Genomic DNA, 18,261 nt, shown 5'->3' on the forward strand with positions numbered 1-18,261 from the left:
TTAGCTAGTATTGGTCCAGTGTTGAAATACTTACTAAATTACCCTTTAAAGGTTATTTTATTGTGTAATGTTCATTTTTTTAAAACAAAAACATATTTCAAAACAAAATCTTGTGCAACAATTTTTTTTTTGTTTTTAATGTGCTAAATCAGCTGATTCAGAATATTAGCTCAAGCATGACCTAAAGTTGTGCAAGATTTTTATCTATTTAAAGATTTTAATTTCTACTTAAAACTTTTAAATTTTTACCTATCCGTTCTAATAAAAAAATTTATACAATAAATAAAATTAAATATATTAATATTTTGTTAGGTAAATTATGAATTAAACTCGAAACAGCTTGAATTACTAAATACACAACACTAAAGCAACGAAGTAGTTTTATTTTTAGTACCGCATAATTACTATTCTATTAAACCTTGTAAGTCTACCCTTAACCTTCATTTTTAGTTTTAATTTTTTTATTACTTAGTTGTGTGTTAAAATGGTTAAATTAACCGAAAATTTGGTGCTAGCTCGGGCAAGAGCAAACGATTTGTCGGGAGTAAAAACTTTAAATTGTTGGTAAGTTTAAAACAATATTAATAACCAAATTTGTGTTAATTTGGTCAAATTATGGTGATTCAATAGTTTATAGTGTTTTTATTTTTTAGGGGAAATGACCTTGACGATGTAAGTATTAAATTATATATACTTAACAAAACATGAAAATTTACCTACTAATTTTTTTACTAGTTTAAAATAATAATCTCCTAACAGATATTTTTTAACTCAAAAATTTTTTTTTTTTAATTTGTAAGGCTTAAAACATCTTTTAGTATTAATAAAATAAAACTTTCAATAATTGTTTAGGTTATAGTTTTAGAGCAACTGGAAAATGTTGAGGTCATAAATTTTAGGTAAAATAAATGTTGCTTGTATATATAGTTTTTTTATTTTTATTGTATATATATATCTTTATCTTCGATGTGGGAAAGTCGAATGTGCAACTTAAACATAGAGTAACATCAGTTACTCCAACCCAGTCTCGAGTTGCCTGTGGCAGTTTGGGATATTATAGAATATAATTGCCCGATAATTATACTGCTAATTGAGTGCTGGCTCAGCAGGAGTTCATACTGTTTATAGCGCCTTACTCAATGGCACTTCAGCATGAGAGCAGTGGGGATTGAACCCAGAACCTCGTGTATGATGTAGCAAGTGTTTTTACCACTACACCATGCTGCTGGTAATAACAACTAAACTTCAAAAAATAATAAATTAAAAAATGTTTTAAATTTTAGCAATTTTTACGAAATCTGTCAAATCTTTTTTAGTGCCAACAACATAAAGTCGTTAAAACCATTCTCAAAATGTACAAAGTTAAAGGAATTGTATTTAAGAAAAAATGCCATTGACAATATTGAAGAATTGGAGCATTTAAAAGGCTTGAAAGATTTAAGGTAAAAATAAAATCTTATTAAGGACTTCATGTAAAGGAATATGGCATAAAATAAAATTAGGTTGTAACTAAATATGGCTAATGTATGAAGGAATTACTTATATAAAGTTTTGTTAATAAAACTTTATTTTTTAATCAGATGAATATGGTAAGGTTTAATTAAAAAGCCTTAAATTAGGGTTAAATTTTATTTCGAAATAAAGGCTGTGTCACTGTATGATTTTTGTGTTAACAAAATTGCTATAAACTAATTTTTTATTTAGACTGTTGTGGCTCTCAGGCAACCCTTTCTGTGAGAATATTAGTGAAGAAGAATACAGACTCCAAGTTCTTAAAATAATTCCACAACTTCAAAAACTTGACAACACAAGTAAACTTAATTATACTGCTTACCCTTACACTTTTTATTGTTTATTTATACTTTATTTGAAGTGGCATTTTATATTCCAACCCTTTAATTTAACATAGCTTTACTCAATTAAACCCATTTGTACAAATATAAAATCACACTTAACTTACAGTGTTAGAGTAATTTAGCAGCACAGTGCCCAAATAATATTTTATTAAATTTGCCCTGTTTTGTATTTGACATAGTTAGTGTTACACACCTCAAAATTAAACCCTTTTAAATAAGAACATATTAATCGATTTTTTATCAATACATATTTTGTAAAAACCAGAAAAAACTTGTATCTGTATTAATTTCTGGTGCATTTTTACTATTGGCACAGTATACGTGGTTTAAAAAAGCAACACAAAAAGCTATAACTGAATTAGAATTTCTACTAACAAAACAGATATATCGTCAGAAGAAGTTCGTGAAGCTTTACAGAGTTGTTTCGCTGGCGACGATGAAGCTAATGAGGCCCCCGAGTGTTCAACTAGTAACTCTCCCCCCAAATCCCCCTTAAAACCTTCCCCAATTCAAGGGGGTGAACCCAACCTTAAAGGACCTTCTATCTCGCAGCAATATCAATCAGCTGTACAAATGTCACTGCATGAAACCAAGTTAGTTTTTTTTCAATTTAGAATAAAATAAAAATGCTATATTAATTTTTGTTTTGGTTAATCTGAATGTCTAAAATCAAATTAGATTTATGTTTTTATATTAAGAACACTTGCTACACCACACATGAGGTCATGGGTTCAATCCCCACTGCTCTCATGCTGTAGCGCCCTTGAGTAAGGTGCTATAAACAGTATGAACTCCTGCTGAGCCAGTACTTGATCAGCAGCATAATTATCGGGCAATTATAATCTATAATATCCCAAACTGCCACAGCCAACTCAATACTAGGGGAGAGGTTGCGCATTCGACCTTCCCGCATCAAGGATTAAGATATATACAAAAAAAAATAGTTATTTTAAAGATTTCAATTGGCAATAGTAAACAAACCCTTTTTCCATGCTTAATATAAATAAAATATTTTTTAACGAATTTTAAAATTTTTTTTGCAGTGAGTTACGAGCTGAGCTTGGCCTCAAAAAAATTAATTCTGAAAGATTTCAAAGTCCAAAATCCCTTCCTTACAAACCACTCAAAAAAGTAAAACCATTTGTTAAGGTAAAATTAGTTAAGAAATATCTACAATATTCAATGTATTGTATCAACACAATTTATTATGACAAAAAAGCAAAGTTTTTTTTAATATTATTTTTATTTTATTTTTTTTTTTAATAATATTATTTTATTAATTTTTAAATCCATTTTTGCTATTATAAATTAAAGCATGTATTTACAGGACAACAATGTTCTCATCGCGACACTGGCTTTGATTAAAGATCTGGATCAAGATAGCTTACAAGTTGTACAAGATTCTGTAACTGATCGGTTGGCTTCACTGTCTATTGAAAAACAACAAATACCAACTCAGGTTTTCTAATTTAAATAAACGTTATTTGATATCAAAAGATCAACATCCATTAAAGGGTTAATTACATTTTCCTGGCACAAAAAGCTTTAGAATAAAAGTTTATGCTGTTTTGTGCTAGTTGCACTACATTTATGTTAATACAAGTTTAGGAGCATACATACTTTAAGGCCCTTCAACTGCTTCACTTATACAGTTTTTTACAAGTATGCAAAATATAAATAATTTAACCAGTTATATACCTTAACTCTAACTCTACTATGCATTTTTTTATTTGCAAATAAGTAATGCATTCTGCTCTTGAACTTTTACAGTTCTAAAACTTTTAAAGTACCCTAAACTATCACATCACTTAAACTATCACTTTACATCACATTACTCTTATAACCCTTCAGTTTTTGAATGACTACATAAAAAAATGATCCCAAGATTTATAAAAATATAATAAAACTTTTTTGCTTTCTGCTTAATAAAAATATATGAATTATACTTACCAAAATTACAATTAATTAAACATTTTAACTACTAAAAACATTGTTATTTTAGAATTCTGATTTACCAACTTCACAAAATTCACAACTGCAGGAACCGCCAGAAGAATTACCTGCTAGAGGACAAGTTGAAATCATGAAAAATAAACTTCAGCAAGTTCTAGAGACTGGATAATTATGACATCATAGTAATATTATGACATAACAGAATCTTCTGTCAGTATTGGAAGTTCATCAAAACCTAAAAGTTGCACTTAAAAACTACCAACATTTTGTAGTAAAACATTTTTTTCTGTAAAGTTTGAAATTTAATTTTTTAGGTTTAGTTTGACCTATTTTGACAAATTTATTTATTTAAATAATTTTTTCTAAAAAGGTGTTCATAATTTTGCTTGTAAATTTATAAAATTATACTGTAATACTTTTGATATTACACAATCGTACTAATTGTGCTGAATATTTTTCTGTTTCATCTAAAAATTAAAAAAATTTGGTTAGCAAAAACTGTTCATTCGTTGAGTTGAAAAACTTAAATAGACAAAGTTTCAAAAAAAAGGTTTATTGATATTTATATACAACGAAAAAGTGCATAAAAATTTAATTCATTTACCAACATATTGGAATTAACCAAAACAAAATCATTCCTAAATTATTAACCAAAAATAAAAAGTTTTTAATGCCCTTAAGATAAATAAAAACCATTTTTAACATTATAAATATAGTACAACAGTTAATAATACCACACTTTGTGATTTAATGTTTTATTAGATAGTTATAAAGTAACATAATCTACAAGCGTTGTATATAGTTTTGTATAAAAGTAAATTAGATATAGGATTAGATAAACACAAGTTCAAAAAATTTTTAAATAATTTTCTAACTTGTAATACAATTACAACTAATTAGACAAATTTGTATAGTACACTGTTAAGAAAATACCAAAGTTTACCCAATATTAGAGTAACGTTTTTTTTTCACAGGCATTGTAAAACAACTCTTATTTTTCCTTACCTTATTAACTGATAGTTACTATTCTAGTAAAATACATGGTTTTAATATTTCTAGATATAGTGTATGTAAAATTTGACAATAAAGCATATGCTAGCAAATTAATTATTCTACCAAATTTTAAATCAACCTAAAAATAAAGATATAAAATTTCCTGTATATAGAAGATGCTTTGTTTAAGTAATGGTTATATAAAAAATAGAAGCCCACGTTTCTTAAACAAAATAAGGAAAAAAAAGGGCAGTTTGCCATTGAAAAAAAATTCATTTAGGTCATCAATTTTGTATACTATATAAATTTATAAATAAAAATTGGCCAATAATTCTGAGTTTTAGGGTTTAAGATAAATTAATTTACTAATCTAATAAGATTAAGTAAAAATTTTAACATCAAACTTGAATATTTTTAAAAAATGCAAGAAGACATTCTTGGTATTTAAAAAGATCTTTGTTATATTAACATATAAACCCTACCAATTAATACTTACATTTTAACTCATAATTTAAAACCAAAAAAATTGTTAATTTTTAAACAAAACAGAATTCAAACCAATTTTGAACAGTAACAAGTTCAAAATGAATTTAAATTTAAATGGTACCAAAAATAGTAGAAATTGTTTTTTTTTTATGATGCCCACATTTGTAATTCAGCCAATTCATCGTCTTCTTCTTGTTTTTTGGCTGTTAAAAAATAAAACATAAATAAATTTAGTATAGAATATGAATAGTTTAAAACAAAAATCTAATTGTATATTTATTTATTATATATATTGTTTTTTTTTGTTTATTTTATAAATTTTAACATATTTTGTAATACCTAAATAGTATAGCCTTTTAAGTTAGTTAAAATATTCTTTAAAAAAAGGCAAAAGTTATTAAAATTATATATAAAATGTATACAGTTTAACTGTTTAAAAGATGTAAAAAAAATTTTAAACATTTAAATTTTAATCAATTATTTAAGAGGTTCAGAAAATCAATATACCCCTTGTTTTAAGGCCAGCACAAATTACGATAACTAAATATATTGTTTTATTTAAAAAACAAATTGGTTCAATTTAACTACACAACCAATTTAAAAAAAAAGGTTTGAGAATTCCTAAATGTGTCAAATTTTATTGAAAACTATAAATTTTACTAAAAAAATCAAAAACAAAAAATTCCTATAAAGACAAAGAGATTTTCAAATCTTCAAGGTGCCCTTATTGTAATTAAAAATTGTGCCTCCTTTACAGAAAATCTTTACTTTAGATAACAGTTAAATAGGAAGAATAGTAAATTTAAAACAAAAAAAACAATTTGCTTACCTTTTGTAGGTTTCGAAGGAATTTCAGTAGTTGGCACTTCAGGAAGATCTTGATCAATGTCAAGAAGTTGCTCGTTAATGTCCTCCTGCTCTAGCTCCTCCAATTCCGCTAATAAATCATCCTGAAGAAAAAGAAATAATTATTTAATATTTTATAACTTTAAAATGATTGTATAATTAATTACCAGTTTATAAACCGCCCTACATTCAGCATTTTAATTGTTATAGAACGGTCGCAACTTTCAATTAATATTTGCTTGCGATAAATTTTTACGCACCACAAACAGCAGTTTTATTTAATTTTTTAGGCCTACAAATCTGATCTTTAAAACTGTTTTGTCCACTAAACAACAACATATATTGATAGGCATAATAACCGCACAAAATGCCTCTTAAACTTATGGTTTTTAAAATTTTACTTCATCAAAATCTTCGGATCCAGATATTCCAGTTGCAAGAGCATTTGTGATCTCATCTGAGACTTCTTGCTGATCTTGGATGTCATCCATAAGATCATGAACATCGTCTGGTGATCTGCAAATAAGCAGATAATTAATTAAATAATTATGTTAACTCTAAACCTACAAAACACTATCCCAAAATTTGCATAAAAAATATATATATGTAAAGAAAATGATTAATGCCTTTTAAAAACAATAAAACACAAAAATTTTCGTATAAAACCAAGCTGTTAAATGTAATTGTTACTTAGCAGATTAGGTTACTTTTTAACACATTTCTACAATTATAATCCTTTCCATTAATAGTTTAATACAATACAGTTTATTTAAGCACTGAAAATAAACAATTAAGTTGTGTAAATGTATAGATTATTGTTGTTTTATACTTAACATACAACTAGCAGTGTGGTGAAGTGGTAAGAACACTTGCTACACCACACATGAGGTCGTTGGTTCAATCCCCACTGATCTCATGCGGTAGCGCCCTTGACTAAGACGCTATAAACGGTATGAACTCCTGCTGAGCCAGCACTTAATCAGCAGTATAATTATCGGGCAATTATAATCTATAAAATCCCAAACTGCCACAGGCAACTCGAGACTGGGTCGGAGTAACTTATGTTACTCTATGTTTAGGTCGCGCATTCGACTTTCTAACATCGGGGATAAAGATATATACAAAAAAAACAACTAAGCTTAATGATAACATAATTTTAAATCTTCAACAATAACTTTATTTATTTTAACTTGGTCCAAAATAATAAATTAAAAAAAAGTTAAAAAATTAAACTACATTGAAACAAAAAAATAAAAAGAAGCTAACTTACAGATTGCCGTGAGCTTTTTTAAGCGCTGATGCTCCGACTTTCATGGTATCTAAAACTTGTTTATTTGATTGAGCATTCTGTAACGCTTCTAACTGAAATTCCACGCTGGAAAGGGTACCGTCAATATTCTGTAATTGTTTTTCATATTTTTTCTTTCTCTTAAGAGCCATGATTGCCACTGAAACATTAAATTATAATATCGTGACCGTCTTAAGAACACTAAGTTAATAATTTTGAACAAAATCGAAATACATATATACACAAATTTATCAAGGGCGCTACAGCATGAAAGCAGTAAGGATTAAACCTACGACCTCATGTGTGGTGTAGCAAGTGTTTTTACCACCACACCATGTTGCCCGTCAAAACAATTTAAACAACACACTTAACAATGTTAATGTAAATATTTTGTTATGGTATTTTTTAATAGAAACCCTTAAGAAAATACAAAACATACTTCTTTTATTTTTTGTTCCGTATTGTTTCGCTTTTTTTAATTCACCGTCAATTTTTTGTTCCAAAAACTCAGATTTTTTTGTCAGCATGTCGGTAGTTTCACGGAGTTGTTGGATAGCATCTCCAGTAGATGGGGCTTTTTCTTTTGTTCCCCCAAATATTTTCATAAAACCCGACATTTTAATTAATTATTTAGCTACAAAAATATTTTTACAATACAAATTTTTAATATCTACTAAAAATAAAATATAAAATTAAGTAATATATACATTTCTTTAGAATTTATGTAAAAAAGTCAATCCTTAAAAAAAGTAAAAGTTAATATGGTAATATTAGAAGTCTCAAATACAAAAAAAAATCAATCAGACAGCCAAAATATACCAACTACAATATAAGAGAAATTTAGAACTAAAAAACAACTTTTTTAACAGTGTTTTACGTATTTTTACAACTTATTCTTTAATTTCACCTATATTTCCTTATTTCAAATCAACATAGCCTAGTATTCAACTTGTTTTACTATTTATAAATACCATTATGCATGTAGTAGTATGCCTTCTACGGTTTTAGGTAGAGCTATGAATAAATTATGATTAAAAATCATATGATCTTCGCCTAACTGCGAAAGTTTTATTGTCTAAATAGGATATTTGATCAACCGTGTTAATGTAGTGTTGCCAATATATTTTCAGAGAATGATTCACTTTTATAAATAGAGCCACGTGACGTACTAGGTTAGAGTTATTAGGTTATAATCCCACAAAACTTGTTAAATATTGCTAAAGTTAAAGAAATCGCAGTACAGTTAGTTCTAAAATATATTTAAATGCTATTCTAATGGTTGCAAAGTTTTACTTCTGTAAAATAACCGTTTTTAAAAAGATCTAAATTTGTACTTATCCTCAATGTAAAAGTATAGCTTGGATAATATACTAAACATTGACTGGCTTTTGTAGTTTCGAATTTTATTGACTTGCCTTTGTGCCTGTACATTAACTTGATGACAGATTTTTGGCTTAGTTGTTACGAATACTGCTAACTTAAACCAAAGTCCGTAAAACATTAACGCACTGAGTATTACACCCAGGACCCCACATAGAATTGTATTAACAATACACCACCTAAACACAATCTTACTACCCTACCTTTAACTAACTTTTAAACTAGCACAAGATAATTTATAAAAACTATATATAGCTTTGTTTAGATTAAGAAGCTAACTAAAACTTATTTAAAAACTCATAAGTTATATTGGTATCACCCTATTTTTTATTTAAGCCATTTAACATACAATAAAGCGCTAAGAAAAAAACACACATAAAAAACTGGGCATCGTTAGTTGACACTATTTCCAATTATGATCCAAAATATAAATAACAGAATTTTTTACAAATACAAAAAACTGAAAATTAAAAAGTTGTTGGCATTGAAAAAGAATTTCTAATAATTTTACACAACACCCAAAAGCATTATAGAAATACAAGTAAAGCTATAAAGGAAAAAATTTATGTTACAAAATAGTGTAATCAGGTTTTCAAAATAATTTAATTTACTTGAAACAATTGTTTAAGGATGGAATAGAAGGGAAACTTAAATAATAAAAAAAATGTGCAATTTAAATTTTTTTATGTTATAAATGCCCAAATGTACAGATTGTTTAAAATATTTTTCAAAAAGAGCAAAGCTTAGGAAAAAAAGAAATAAACACATTTTGACAAAAAATAAAATTTAATTTTAACAAACTGCAAAATCTATACTGAATGCTTTTTGTAACTTAAATTTGGTAAACTTTTAAATATATATTGTCCCAAAATGTGAGTTTTGTACAAAAACATACAAAACCAATCACTCTAAATTAAAAATATATAAATAATTAAATATTGTTAGTTAAATTAATCAAATTTATTTAAAATAACAAAAACATTTTTACACAAAGCATTGTTTTAGTTCAAATGCTTAATTTTGCTCAAATCTGTTTTATTAGAAAGCATTTCTAAATAAATGCTTACTGGTATTGCCAAATACAAAATTAATTTATTTTGGCCGAAATAACCTAGTAGTAATAAAAATATACAAAAGAAAATCAAAATTTAATCCATTTTTAAGTTGACATAAATATAGCGAATAAATTTAAGAGACGCAAAAAATGAAATTGTTCCTAAAGCCAAAAAGAAGGCAAAACAGGTTAAGATGGAATAACCAAAGAATTCCACGGTTTGGACAATTCCTGACATATTTGAGCGCCTGATGTAAAAAAATATTGAGTATCTAGAAAAAAACAAAAAATTAATTATATTTCACAGAAACAAAATATTAACAAATAAAAAAAATATTATTAAAATAAAATATGGCATCATTTACAATGTAAGTATGGAAAAGCTTAAATATTATTTAAGAAATTTTAACAACCAACATTATACATAGACTATCAAGTATTAGTTGTAGCACAATACACAATGTATTTTTGAAACTAGGCTCTTGGGTTTAAATTAAATTTTTAATAAGTTTTAAAATACTGTGTCTAAAATGTAAAAAAATCATTAACAAGTTCGTAAAACATAGCTTAAGTTGTCGTAATTTTTTATATGATAGTTGAATATAAACGGTATTTAAAAAACAAGCATGGCATTGTCATGCAACATGATTTAAATAAAGAGTAAAATTTACATTTATTTTTATACTTAGTTATAAATACTGGGTTTTGTGACCATGCTATAACATACTTTAAAATCATTTATTGTAACAATTATTGTAGATCTTTTTGTTTACTTTCATTAATGCGCGAAAAAAAACAAAATAAATAAAAAAAAATTTATAAGCCTAACATTACATTATTTTAAAGTTTTAAAACTCACATAAAAACAAAGAATCCAGTTGATCCTGCACTAAATATGGATCTCCACCACCATCTAAACACAACATCAATGAAAAATTTGTTATAAAAGAGAGCTTATATTATATAAAGGTTAAAAAATAAAAGAAGCATTCTTAATACCAAAAAAATTAATTTTATTGAAACAATACAAAAAAATATAAACAAATTAATAGCAACACTTTATTTAGTGTAAAAATATTCCAAAATAAAAAAATAATTGAGCATAAGGAGGGTAACAAGAATATTAATATAGCCTACTAAACAAACATAAGGTTGAGAACAAAAGAATACAAAAAACTCAACAGTTTAGAATAATACAATAAAAGCAAACAAATATTAATGTAATTCAGCACAAAATGTTTAAGTCTATTGACATTTGTGCTCCACTTGATTTTTAACATATTCGGTAAAAAAGGTGCTTCTTAAAACTTATACAAACCTTGTTTAAAAATTACAATTTTGTCCAACAATTTGTGCAAAATTTTACCTGTAATCTTCACTGCTGAGTTGAAAGTATGTTAAAGCAACAGCAACACAAGCAGAGACAGACAATTCAATAACAAATACAAGAAGTAATACTCCGTATAATGTGTAAATCTCCCTGCCCCAGACTGTTGCAAATATGTAGTACAACTCCACCGATATTGCACTGAAAAATACAAACATTTTTGAAAAAACAGCAGCACATATAATAGTTTAAGTAAAATTAAAGGAAAGGGTTCTTGTTTTTAAGTAATAACATTTAAGAGTTATCATATTAGATTATATATATTACAAATCTTGTTTTGTTAAAGTAGTTATATGTTCTCTAATACATATATGGGTAATGAATTAAGGAAATAAAGTTCTTTTCTATAAAGAAATGTGGTGCTCAGCAAAATATAATACGATAGTTCCATTTTAAAAAATGGTTGAAAAAATGCTTTTCCATTCTATTGAAATGGAAATTTTAGCTTTAATTTGCACTCTTAGCATAAAATTAAACTACTCAGATTCTCTTTAGAAACATAACTCAAAACATAGAGTTTTTCATTGGAAAAAGTGTCCAAAAATAGTCTAAACTTAACTTATCCAGGGTAGTTAAAAATATGCAAAAAGTTGGGGTTTAAGGCTTTAAGAATTTACAAAGTACCACACATACCTAAATGGCAAGAAGCCTCCGAATATAATATGGCAGATGGTATATCGATACCAGGGCTGCACAGGGATTTCTCGAGCTATATTCTTGGTACGACATGGAGCATCAAAATCTGTGGAAGTGTTTTTGCCCATTATTCCACCTATGACTGTGAGTGGTAACCCAACCTGTTTTAAATACAAAAATAAACTAAAATTTGCTTTTAATTATTTCTGATATTTTGTATAAATTAATCAGTTTAATTTAAACAACACAATTTATATTATTTTAGTGTTCATATTAATAAAAATATAATGGAGATTAGTGGACAATCCAAGGCCCAACAAATAAATAAGACTGTCAAAATATGTGAGTAAATTTTCATGAACATACATTAGTTGAGTGCCGACCATATGGCAAGCTATTGAAAAGTATTGATGAGAACAATAATCTAATCTTTCAATTAGTTTTAAAAGTAAATTATGTTAGACCAGTTTAAATTAGTAAAAAATTGCATAATTTATAAAAAGGAAACTTACCAGCAACCACATAAAGCAAAGTAATATAACAGTTGTGACTGGAAGAGCTTGAGTTGATCCATTCCACCAATGAACTGAGTTCACAACACTCCACATCATAAAACATGGACCTAAATAATAAACATTTTTATATAAATAAGCCTTGTGGGTGATATATATAAATGTCCAATTTATAGGCCTACAAAACTTGTGTAGGCAGAGAGTCATCGCAGGCAAATATAAGCTAAAAGCAACAACCACACTAGGGATGGGCTGAAATCCAAATTACTCGGATTCGACAAGCCTGAGTATTTAGTCGCGATACTCGACTGAGTCCGAGTACTTGGTGTTTTTTTATGTTTAGTAAATCGTATACGATCTTAAATGACAAATTATTACTCGGTGTCCGAGTACCAAAAAATGCTCAACGGCACGAGTATTAAAATATTCTTAATACTCAGGCCGAGTGCTTAGACTCGGATTCGATTGGCCCATCCCTAAACCATACTATGGTAATTATATTGCCACCGAAAGGTTAAGGTATTGACTAGTTTTTAAAACTACTATAAAAACAGCAGCATAGTAAAATGGTTAGAACTGTTAGCTTCACTGCTTAAGGTTCTAGTTTCAATTCACATTGCTTTTAAGTCATGGCACCCATAAATAAGGTGCAAAACAATAGAAACAACTCCTTTAAAAATTATCTGCTTACCAACCTGTAAAAAGTGACGAAGTCAGAACAATATTTGCCACCCAATTTAATCCTTGAAATTTACGATAATATGAGCTCGATACATAACCAGCGATGCATGAAGTGAGTGCGTACAAAAGGATTGCAGCTGTGTTTATTGAGCCGTGACCATGGGTTTTAAACATCCCCAATAGAGCCATTAAAATGATCCCTTAATTGAAAAATTAATAAAGGGTGATAAAAACACATAAAAATGTACAATACAAAAATAAAATCAATAACAAATAAAACTAACATAGTCTGATTACTAACAGGGGGCAAATCTATATATATTTAATGTACAACAAAATGCTTTTGAATACTTTATTGACTAGTTTTAGTAAAAAAGTAGTAGTTTAAACCTTTTAGTAAAAAAGTAGTTTTAGTAAAAAAGTAGTAGTTTAAGTTTAAACCTGCTCCAATTGCTAGAAGTTGGGATCCCACTCCAATGATCGAACAAAACAAACTCTTCATCTTTGGGAACCTGAAAACATCTGCATGAATGATCTTCCATCCATTGTCGTCATCCCCAAAGTCCTCTTCATCATCTGACCTAAAAGAAGGAAAGGTTGGGTAACATCTTTTAAATAAACTTTTTATATATACATATATATGTTTAGATAAAAATAATTTTCTTTCTGACAGCTTTGTTTTTAAATTTTTTATACTAAATTGCAATTAATATCATTTATGGTATATAGTTTTTTGTTTCACTTTAAAACGATCGGTTATTATGAACACATTAAAATTAACTGTAGCGAATGCTAAAAAATTTCCTGAAAAGAGGACAGTAAATAAACTAAAAAAATGTTAATGAATAAACTGTAGCGCAAGCTAGATAATGTTTTTAAAAACTTAAAATTGAAGCTGAAAATTCAGCTTTAATATATTTCAAATAACTATTATGTATATATATGGGTATTTGAAATGGTTTAATTTACCGATTATATCTTGTGAAGTCACTTCTTAGTACTCTTGTTAAAATAACGACCACAAAGGCCATTAAAAGTGAAACCAAAATAACTGAGTTGATAATAGAGAGCCAGTGAATTTCAAGGGTCTTTGGAAAAAAACTAAAACATAATTTGTTCTATTTAAATATTACAAGTTTTATTGACTTACTTTATAATCTAATCACTTTATTAAACAGCATAACCAATGTTTTACAGCATATAAAAAATTTCACCTTATTATTTAAAGCAAATGCATTTTATTTCATAATTAATTTAAATTTCAAATAGTAGCTTAAAAAACAATGTTATTGCATGAAAAAACAACAGAATAAATAATTTAAGATTTTAAAAATAATCTATTTGTTGTGTTACCTGTCATCCTTAAGTAAAGCTCCTCTCTGTTTTGGGTCTGTATTTGTTTCTTTCCATTCTACATCATACATAAAAGTAACCCCATAAGGTGCATCAACATCTAATGAGACTGGATCTTTACGAGCAGTAGTCACATTAGCTGATACTATCTAAAAATTTTAAAAAGTTTTTTAAGATTTAAATTTATAGTAAATATTGTTTTTTGGGAGAAATGGTGCCTAAGCTTAGTAATTTTAGCCACAACTTAATTTATTAAAACTAGATATTTTTTAACATTTTTTTAGTTTAACTTACCTTATTACCATTGTATGTAAACTGAAATGTAATGTGGTTGTAAAGATAAAGTTTATGAACATGGGGCACTGAAAATATCCCACTCTCTTCAAATCGTCCAATAAAACTCCTGATCGGAATATCGTCGGCGACCATTTCAAAGTAATATAACTCTTCAACTGCTTCTCTTAGCCTCGTTAAATCGTCCTCAGTAAAATCCAAACGACATAATATTTTGTCTTGCATGTTGAATTTAAATTGAACGTCATAGAGTGAATATGCCATTCGGTCACCATCCAAAACTTCACCTAAAGTCAGTGATTTGTGCTCAATTTTATCGGGACGACAAACAGGTAAGGAGTAATAATGATATGTCTCGTGGGGGTTAAAATATGGGCCAACTTTGTTCATAAAAATGTCAACACGGTCTCGGTCTTTGTAACTTGTTAAAGTTAATGAGATTGTTATAAGGTTTGTAAATGCAATAAATCCAAAAAGTTTCATTTTGTTTTCTTGGTTTTACTAGAAAAACTTTGAAAATCTAAAAAAATATGAAATAATCTAAAAACCTTAAAAAATTTATAAAATAGAAACTATCATATTTATTTTTTATCTTATAAAATAAAAGTAATTATCTTTATTTTTCTACAAAAGCAATTCTTAAAAAAAATAAAAACGAATTATTATATATTTTCTAAAGAAATCTTAAACTTGTATTGAGAAATGAATTGTTAATTGTGACATAAACTCTACGCACGTTTAATTCATGGAAGCTAGCTGATTTTGTGAATAAACAGTAAAACTTACTATAAACACCTTCTATAATTCTCAATATTTAAAATAAAACATTAATTTAAGTGCTTTTTACGGTAAAACTTAAAGTGCAAAACCTAAACGCTTTTTATAAAAAAATCTCCCCTTGCATTTATCTCGTGACGTAGACAACAACGTCTGTGTTGTTATTAATCAACCAGAACGACACATCAATCAAGTTACTTTGTCCTCGATTTGTTACAAAACCAAATGAACTGGTAAAAACGTTTGTATTTAAAATGCGTGAGTCATTTGAAATACTTAGTAGATTATTTCATACAGTTGGTTACAAATGTATAAAAAGGATTTTTTAATTCTATATTAAACAAACCTAAATTTAATTTTACAAATATATAGAAGTTATGTTGTATTTTATCCACCACTATATTTATTACACAAATATTGAGTTTACACAGATTTTTATGTTAATTTTACTCAAAACAATATTTTTTATTTTAAATTTTGTAGTAGCACTATTCTTTAATAAGACAGTAAAAATTGTACTCTAAGATTAAGAGCCTACTCTAAGGTAAAGTTTAAGTGCCAATTTTAAGGTTAGGTGCCTACCCAATGTTAAGTGTCTACCCAGCATCAAGTTCCTACCCAATGTTAAGTGCTTACCTTTGAATGGGTGCCTATTCTGATGCTAAGTGCCTACCCAATGTTGAGTTCCTACCCAAGTTTAAGTGCCAACACAAAGGTCAAGTGGCTATTTAATTTTAAGTGCTTACCCATGGTTAAGAGTCTGGCCTAAGTTTGGTGCCTACTTTTAAGGTTAAGTGCCTATCTCTGTTTAAGTCTTTACCATAATGTAAAGTGCCTACTTAGGATTAAGAGCCTACTCTAAGGTAAAGTTTAAGTGCCAATTTTAAGGTTAGGTGCCTACCCAATGTTAAGTGCATATCCAAAAGTAAGTGCCTACCCATGGTAAAGTGCCTGTCATAATGTTAAGTGCCTACCCAATGTTGACTTCTTACTCAAGTTTAGTGCCTATCCTAAGGTTATGTGCCTACACAAAGGCCAAGTGGCTATCTAAATTTAAAAGCTTTCCCATGGTTAAAAGTCTGTCCTAATTTTAGTGCCTACTGTTAAGGTTAAGTGACTATCTTTGTTCAAGTGTTTACCGTAATTTAAAGTGCCTACCCAATGTTAAGTGCTTACAATAAATTGGGTACCTATCCTGAAGCTAAGTATTACTAAAGTTTGAGTGCCTATGTAAGTTAGGTGCCTACCCAATGTTAAGTGCCTATTAAAAGGTAAGTGCCTAACCTAAAGTTAAGTGTATACCCAGGATTAAGTGGTTACCTTAGATTAAGTGCCTATTCTGAAGCCAAGTTCCTCCCAAAGGTTAAGTGCCTACTTTAGGGTAAAGTTTAAGGGCCTATTTATTGTTAGGTGCCTACCCAATGTTAAGTGCCTATTTAAAAAAAAGCAAGTGCCTACCTAACTTAAGATGCTACACGGAATTAAGGGTCTCCCCAATGTTAAGTTCTTATCTAAGGGTAAGTGTCCATTCTAAGGCAAATTGCTCACCCAGGGTTAAGAGTCTACCCAGGATTTAGTGCTTATCAAAGGGTAAGTACCTATTTTAAGGTTAATTGCCTACAAGCTTAAATGCCTACAAAATGTTAAGTAGTTACATAAGTTTAAGAGCCAGAAGTTAACTCCCCACCCTTTTTAACAAAACCCCTTCATTAAGTTGTTAAGTGCTTACCTTAGAAATACCTGCCTAACCAAGGTTTAGTTATAGTACAATACACACAAGGCAATAACAAAGCAACAACAAAAAGCATACAGATACCAACGCAACAACAACACAAAGATAGCTCATCAAAACATAAATATATCAATGACCAGTAAAAAGTGAATATAGCGCAAGTTAAAATACAAAACATGATATAAAGTTACACTACACCTTACATATACACCAACACTATACAAAAGTGTGTTAGAGTTTTCGATATGGAACAAAGCTTTACAAGAATATTAAATACAAACATGAACAATATACTTTACAATGATTTTTGAGGCTATAATATATTCAAATAGCCTTTAAAACAGTTGGACGAAAAAGTCATCAGCATACATTAACTTGAATCAGCATACATTAACTTAAATCAGCATACATTAACTTGAGTTATTTTAGCTGATGTTTATTGACATCCGAAACCCTTTCTTTACCTTATTATTCTGCTGAAAAAAAACAACATTTTATGTAATTGAAAAAAGTTTAACAACTTAATAATTGCAGGATAAGAAAAACAAATACCTAAAAATAAAGGACTTTCCTGCAGTAGTAAAAAATAAAATAAAACAGTAAAACGGCACTTACCCAGCATTAGAATTTCAAAAAGTCAATACAGGTGTAAAATAATTTAAACTGTATCTGGCTTTGCTTCTAGAAATAAAATTTCCGGTATATGTTGGAAAACAAAATTTATCAGGAATCGTTTCTTTATTGCTTGCTAAATTACCTAGAATGTAAAACGATATTAAAATGTTTTTTTACAAAAAATAAGGCAATATATATTCTTACTACTTTCTCTAAATAAATTTATTTTTACTCACCTCTTATTTTATTTAGGAGAATGTTTATGAAAGTTGCAGGTAATTTTTTTGCCTTTCCTTTTTGAAAAACCGACATTGTACAGAAATTGTACAAAGGCCCACCAAAAGAAATATTTATTGCATAAAAAAAGTACAGCTAAATGGGAAACAAAATTCAGTAGGAATTATTTCTGTATAAAAGT

General features: G+C 28.0%; 3 protein-coding genes across 3 annotated transcripts; 1 reads left to right on the top strand and 2 right to left on the bottom strand.

Annotated features, from left to right (window-relative positions):
* The first annotated feature begins 412 nt into the window (after positions 1-412).
* LOC145741618 (cilia- and flagella-associated protein 410-like) lies at positions 413-4,295 on the top strand. The gene is made up of 9 exons (XM_082559226.1): positions 413-564; positions 654-672; positions 853-899; positions 1,317-1,442; positions 1,705-1,811; positions 2,239-2,449; positions 2,900-3,005; positions 3,184-3,315; positions 3,859-4,295. Exons 1-9 carry the CDS (start codon positions 485-487, stop codon positions 3,976-3,978), a joined length of 948 nt encoding a protein of 315 aa, XP_082415352.1. The 5' UTR covers positions 413-484; the 3' UTR covers positions 3,979-4,295.
* Positions 4,296-4,366: 71 nt separating this feature from the next.
* LOC145741619 (charged multivesicular body protein 4b-like) lies at positions 4,367-8,091 on the bottom strand. Its single transcript, XM_082559227.1, has 5 exons — positions 7,862-8,091; positions 7,405-7,582; positions 6,536-6,650; positions 6,118-6,238; positions 4,367-5,491 (listed from the first exon to the last, which is right to left on the bottom strand). Exons 1-5 carry the CDS (start codon positions 8,037-8,039, stop codon positions 5,436-5,438), a joined length of 648 nt encoding a protein of 215 aa, XP_082415353.1. The 5' UTR covers positions 8,040-8,091; the 3' UTR covers positions 4,367-5,435.
* A 1,021-nt stretch (positions 8,092-9,112) lies between these two features.
* On the bottom strand, positions 9,113-15,279 carry LOC145741361 (transmembrane 9 superfamily member 1-like). Its single transcript, XM_082558940.1, has 10 exons — positions 14,720-15,279; positions 14,426-14,574; positions 14,042-14,173; positions 13,514-13,653; positions 13,087-13,272; positions 12,392-12,501; positions 11,877-12,040; positions 11,223-11,384; positions 10,716-10,769; positions 9,113-10,128 (listed from the first exon to the last, which is right to left on the bottom strand). Exons 1-10 carry the CDS (start codon positions 15,200-15,202, stop codon positions 9,951-9,953), a joined length of 1,758 nt encoding a protein of 585 aa, XP_082415066.1. The 5' UTR covers positions 15,203-15,279; the 3' UTR covers positions 9,113-9,950.
* Between the last annotated feature and the right edge of the window lie 2,982 nt (positions 15,280-18,261).

The sequence above is a fragment of the Corella eumyota genome, chromosome 2, assembly GCF_963082875.1.
Source record: "Corella eumyota chromosome 2, kaCorEumy4.1, whole genome shotgun sequence".
NCBI lineage: Eukaryota > Metazoa > Chordata > Ascidiacea > Phlebobranchia > Corellidae > Corella > Corella eumyota.

What these genes read in the sequence shown, in the direction of transcription:
- LOC145741618 (XM_082559226.1), top strand. Translation starts at nt 485, where the DNA reads ATGGTTAAATTAACCGAAAATTTGGTGCTAGCTCGGGCAAGAGCAAAC. An exon ending in GTTGAGGTCATAAATTTTAG is followed by an intron (nt 900 to 1,316) that starts GTAAAATAAATG and finishes AATCTTTTTTAG; the next exon opens with TGCCAACAACATAAAGTCGT. An exon ending in AACAACAAATACCAACTCAG is followed by an intron (nt 3,316 to 3,858) that starts GTTTTCTAATTT and finishes TTGTTATTTTAG; the next exon opens with AATTCTGATTTACCAACTTC.
- LOC145741361 (XM_082558940.1), bottom strand. Translation starts at nt 15,202, where the DNA reads ATGAAACTTTTTGGATTTATTGCATTTACAAACCTTATAACAATCTCA. An exon ending in ACTTCTAGCAATTGGAGCAG is followed by an intron (nt 13,273 to 13,513) that starts GTTTAAACTTAA and finishes TTTTCAATTAAG; the next exon opens with GGATCATTTTAATGGCTCTA. An exon ending in CTCAGCAGTGAAGATTACAG is followed by an intron (nt 10,770 to 11,222) that starts GTAAAATTTTGC and finishes TGTTGTGTTTAG; the next exon opens with ATGGTGGTGGAGATCCATAT.
- LOC145741619 (XM_082559227.1), bottom strand. Translation starts at nt 8,039, where the DNA reads ATGTCGGGTTTTATGAAAATATTTGGGGGAACAAAAGAAAAAGCCCCA. An exon ending in GATCCGAAGATTTTGATGAA is followed by an intron (nt 6,239 to 6,535) that starts GTAAAATTTTAA and finishes CTTTTTCTTCAG; the next exon opens with GATGATTTATTAGCGGAATT. An exon ending in TCCTTCGAAACCTACAAAAG is followed by an intron (nt 5,492 to 6,117) that starts GTAAGCAAATTG and finishes ATTTTTTAACAG; the next exon opens with CCAAAAAACAAGAAGAAGAC.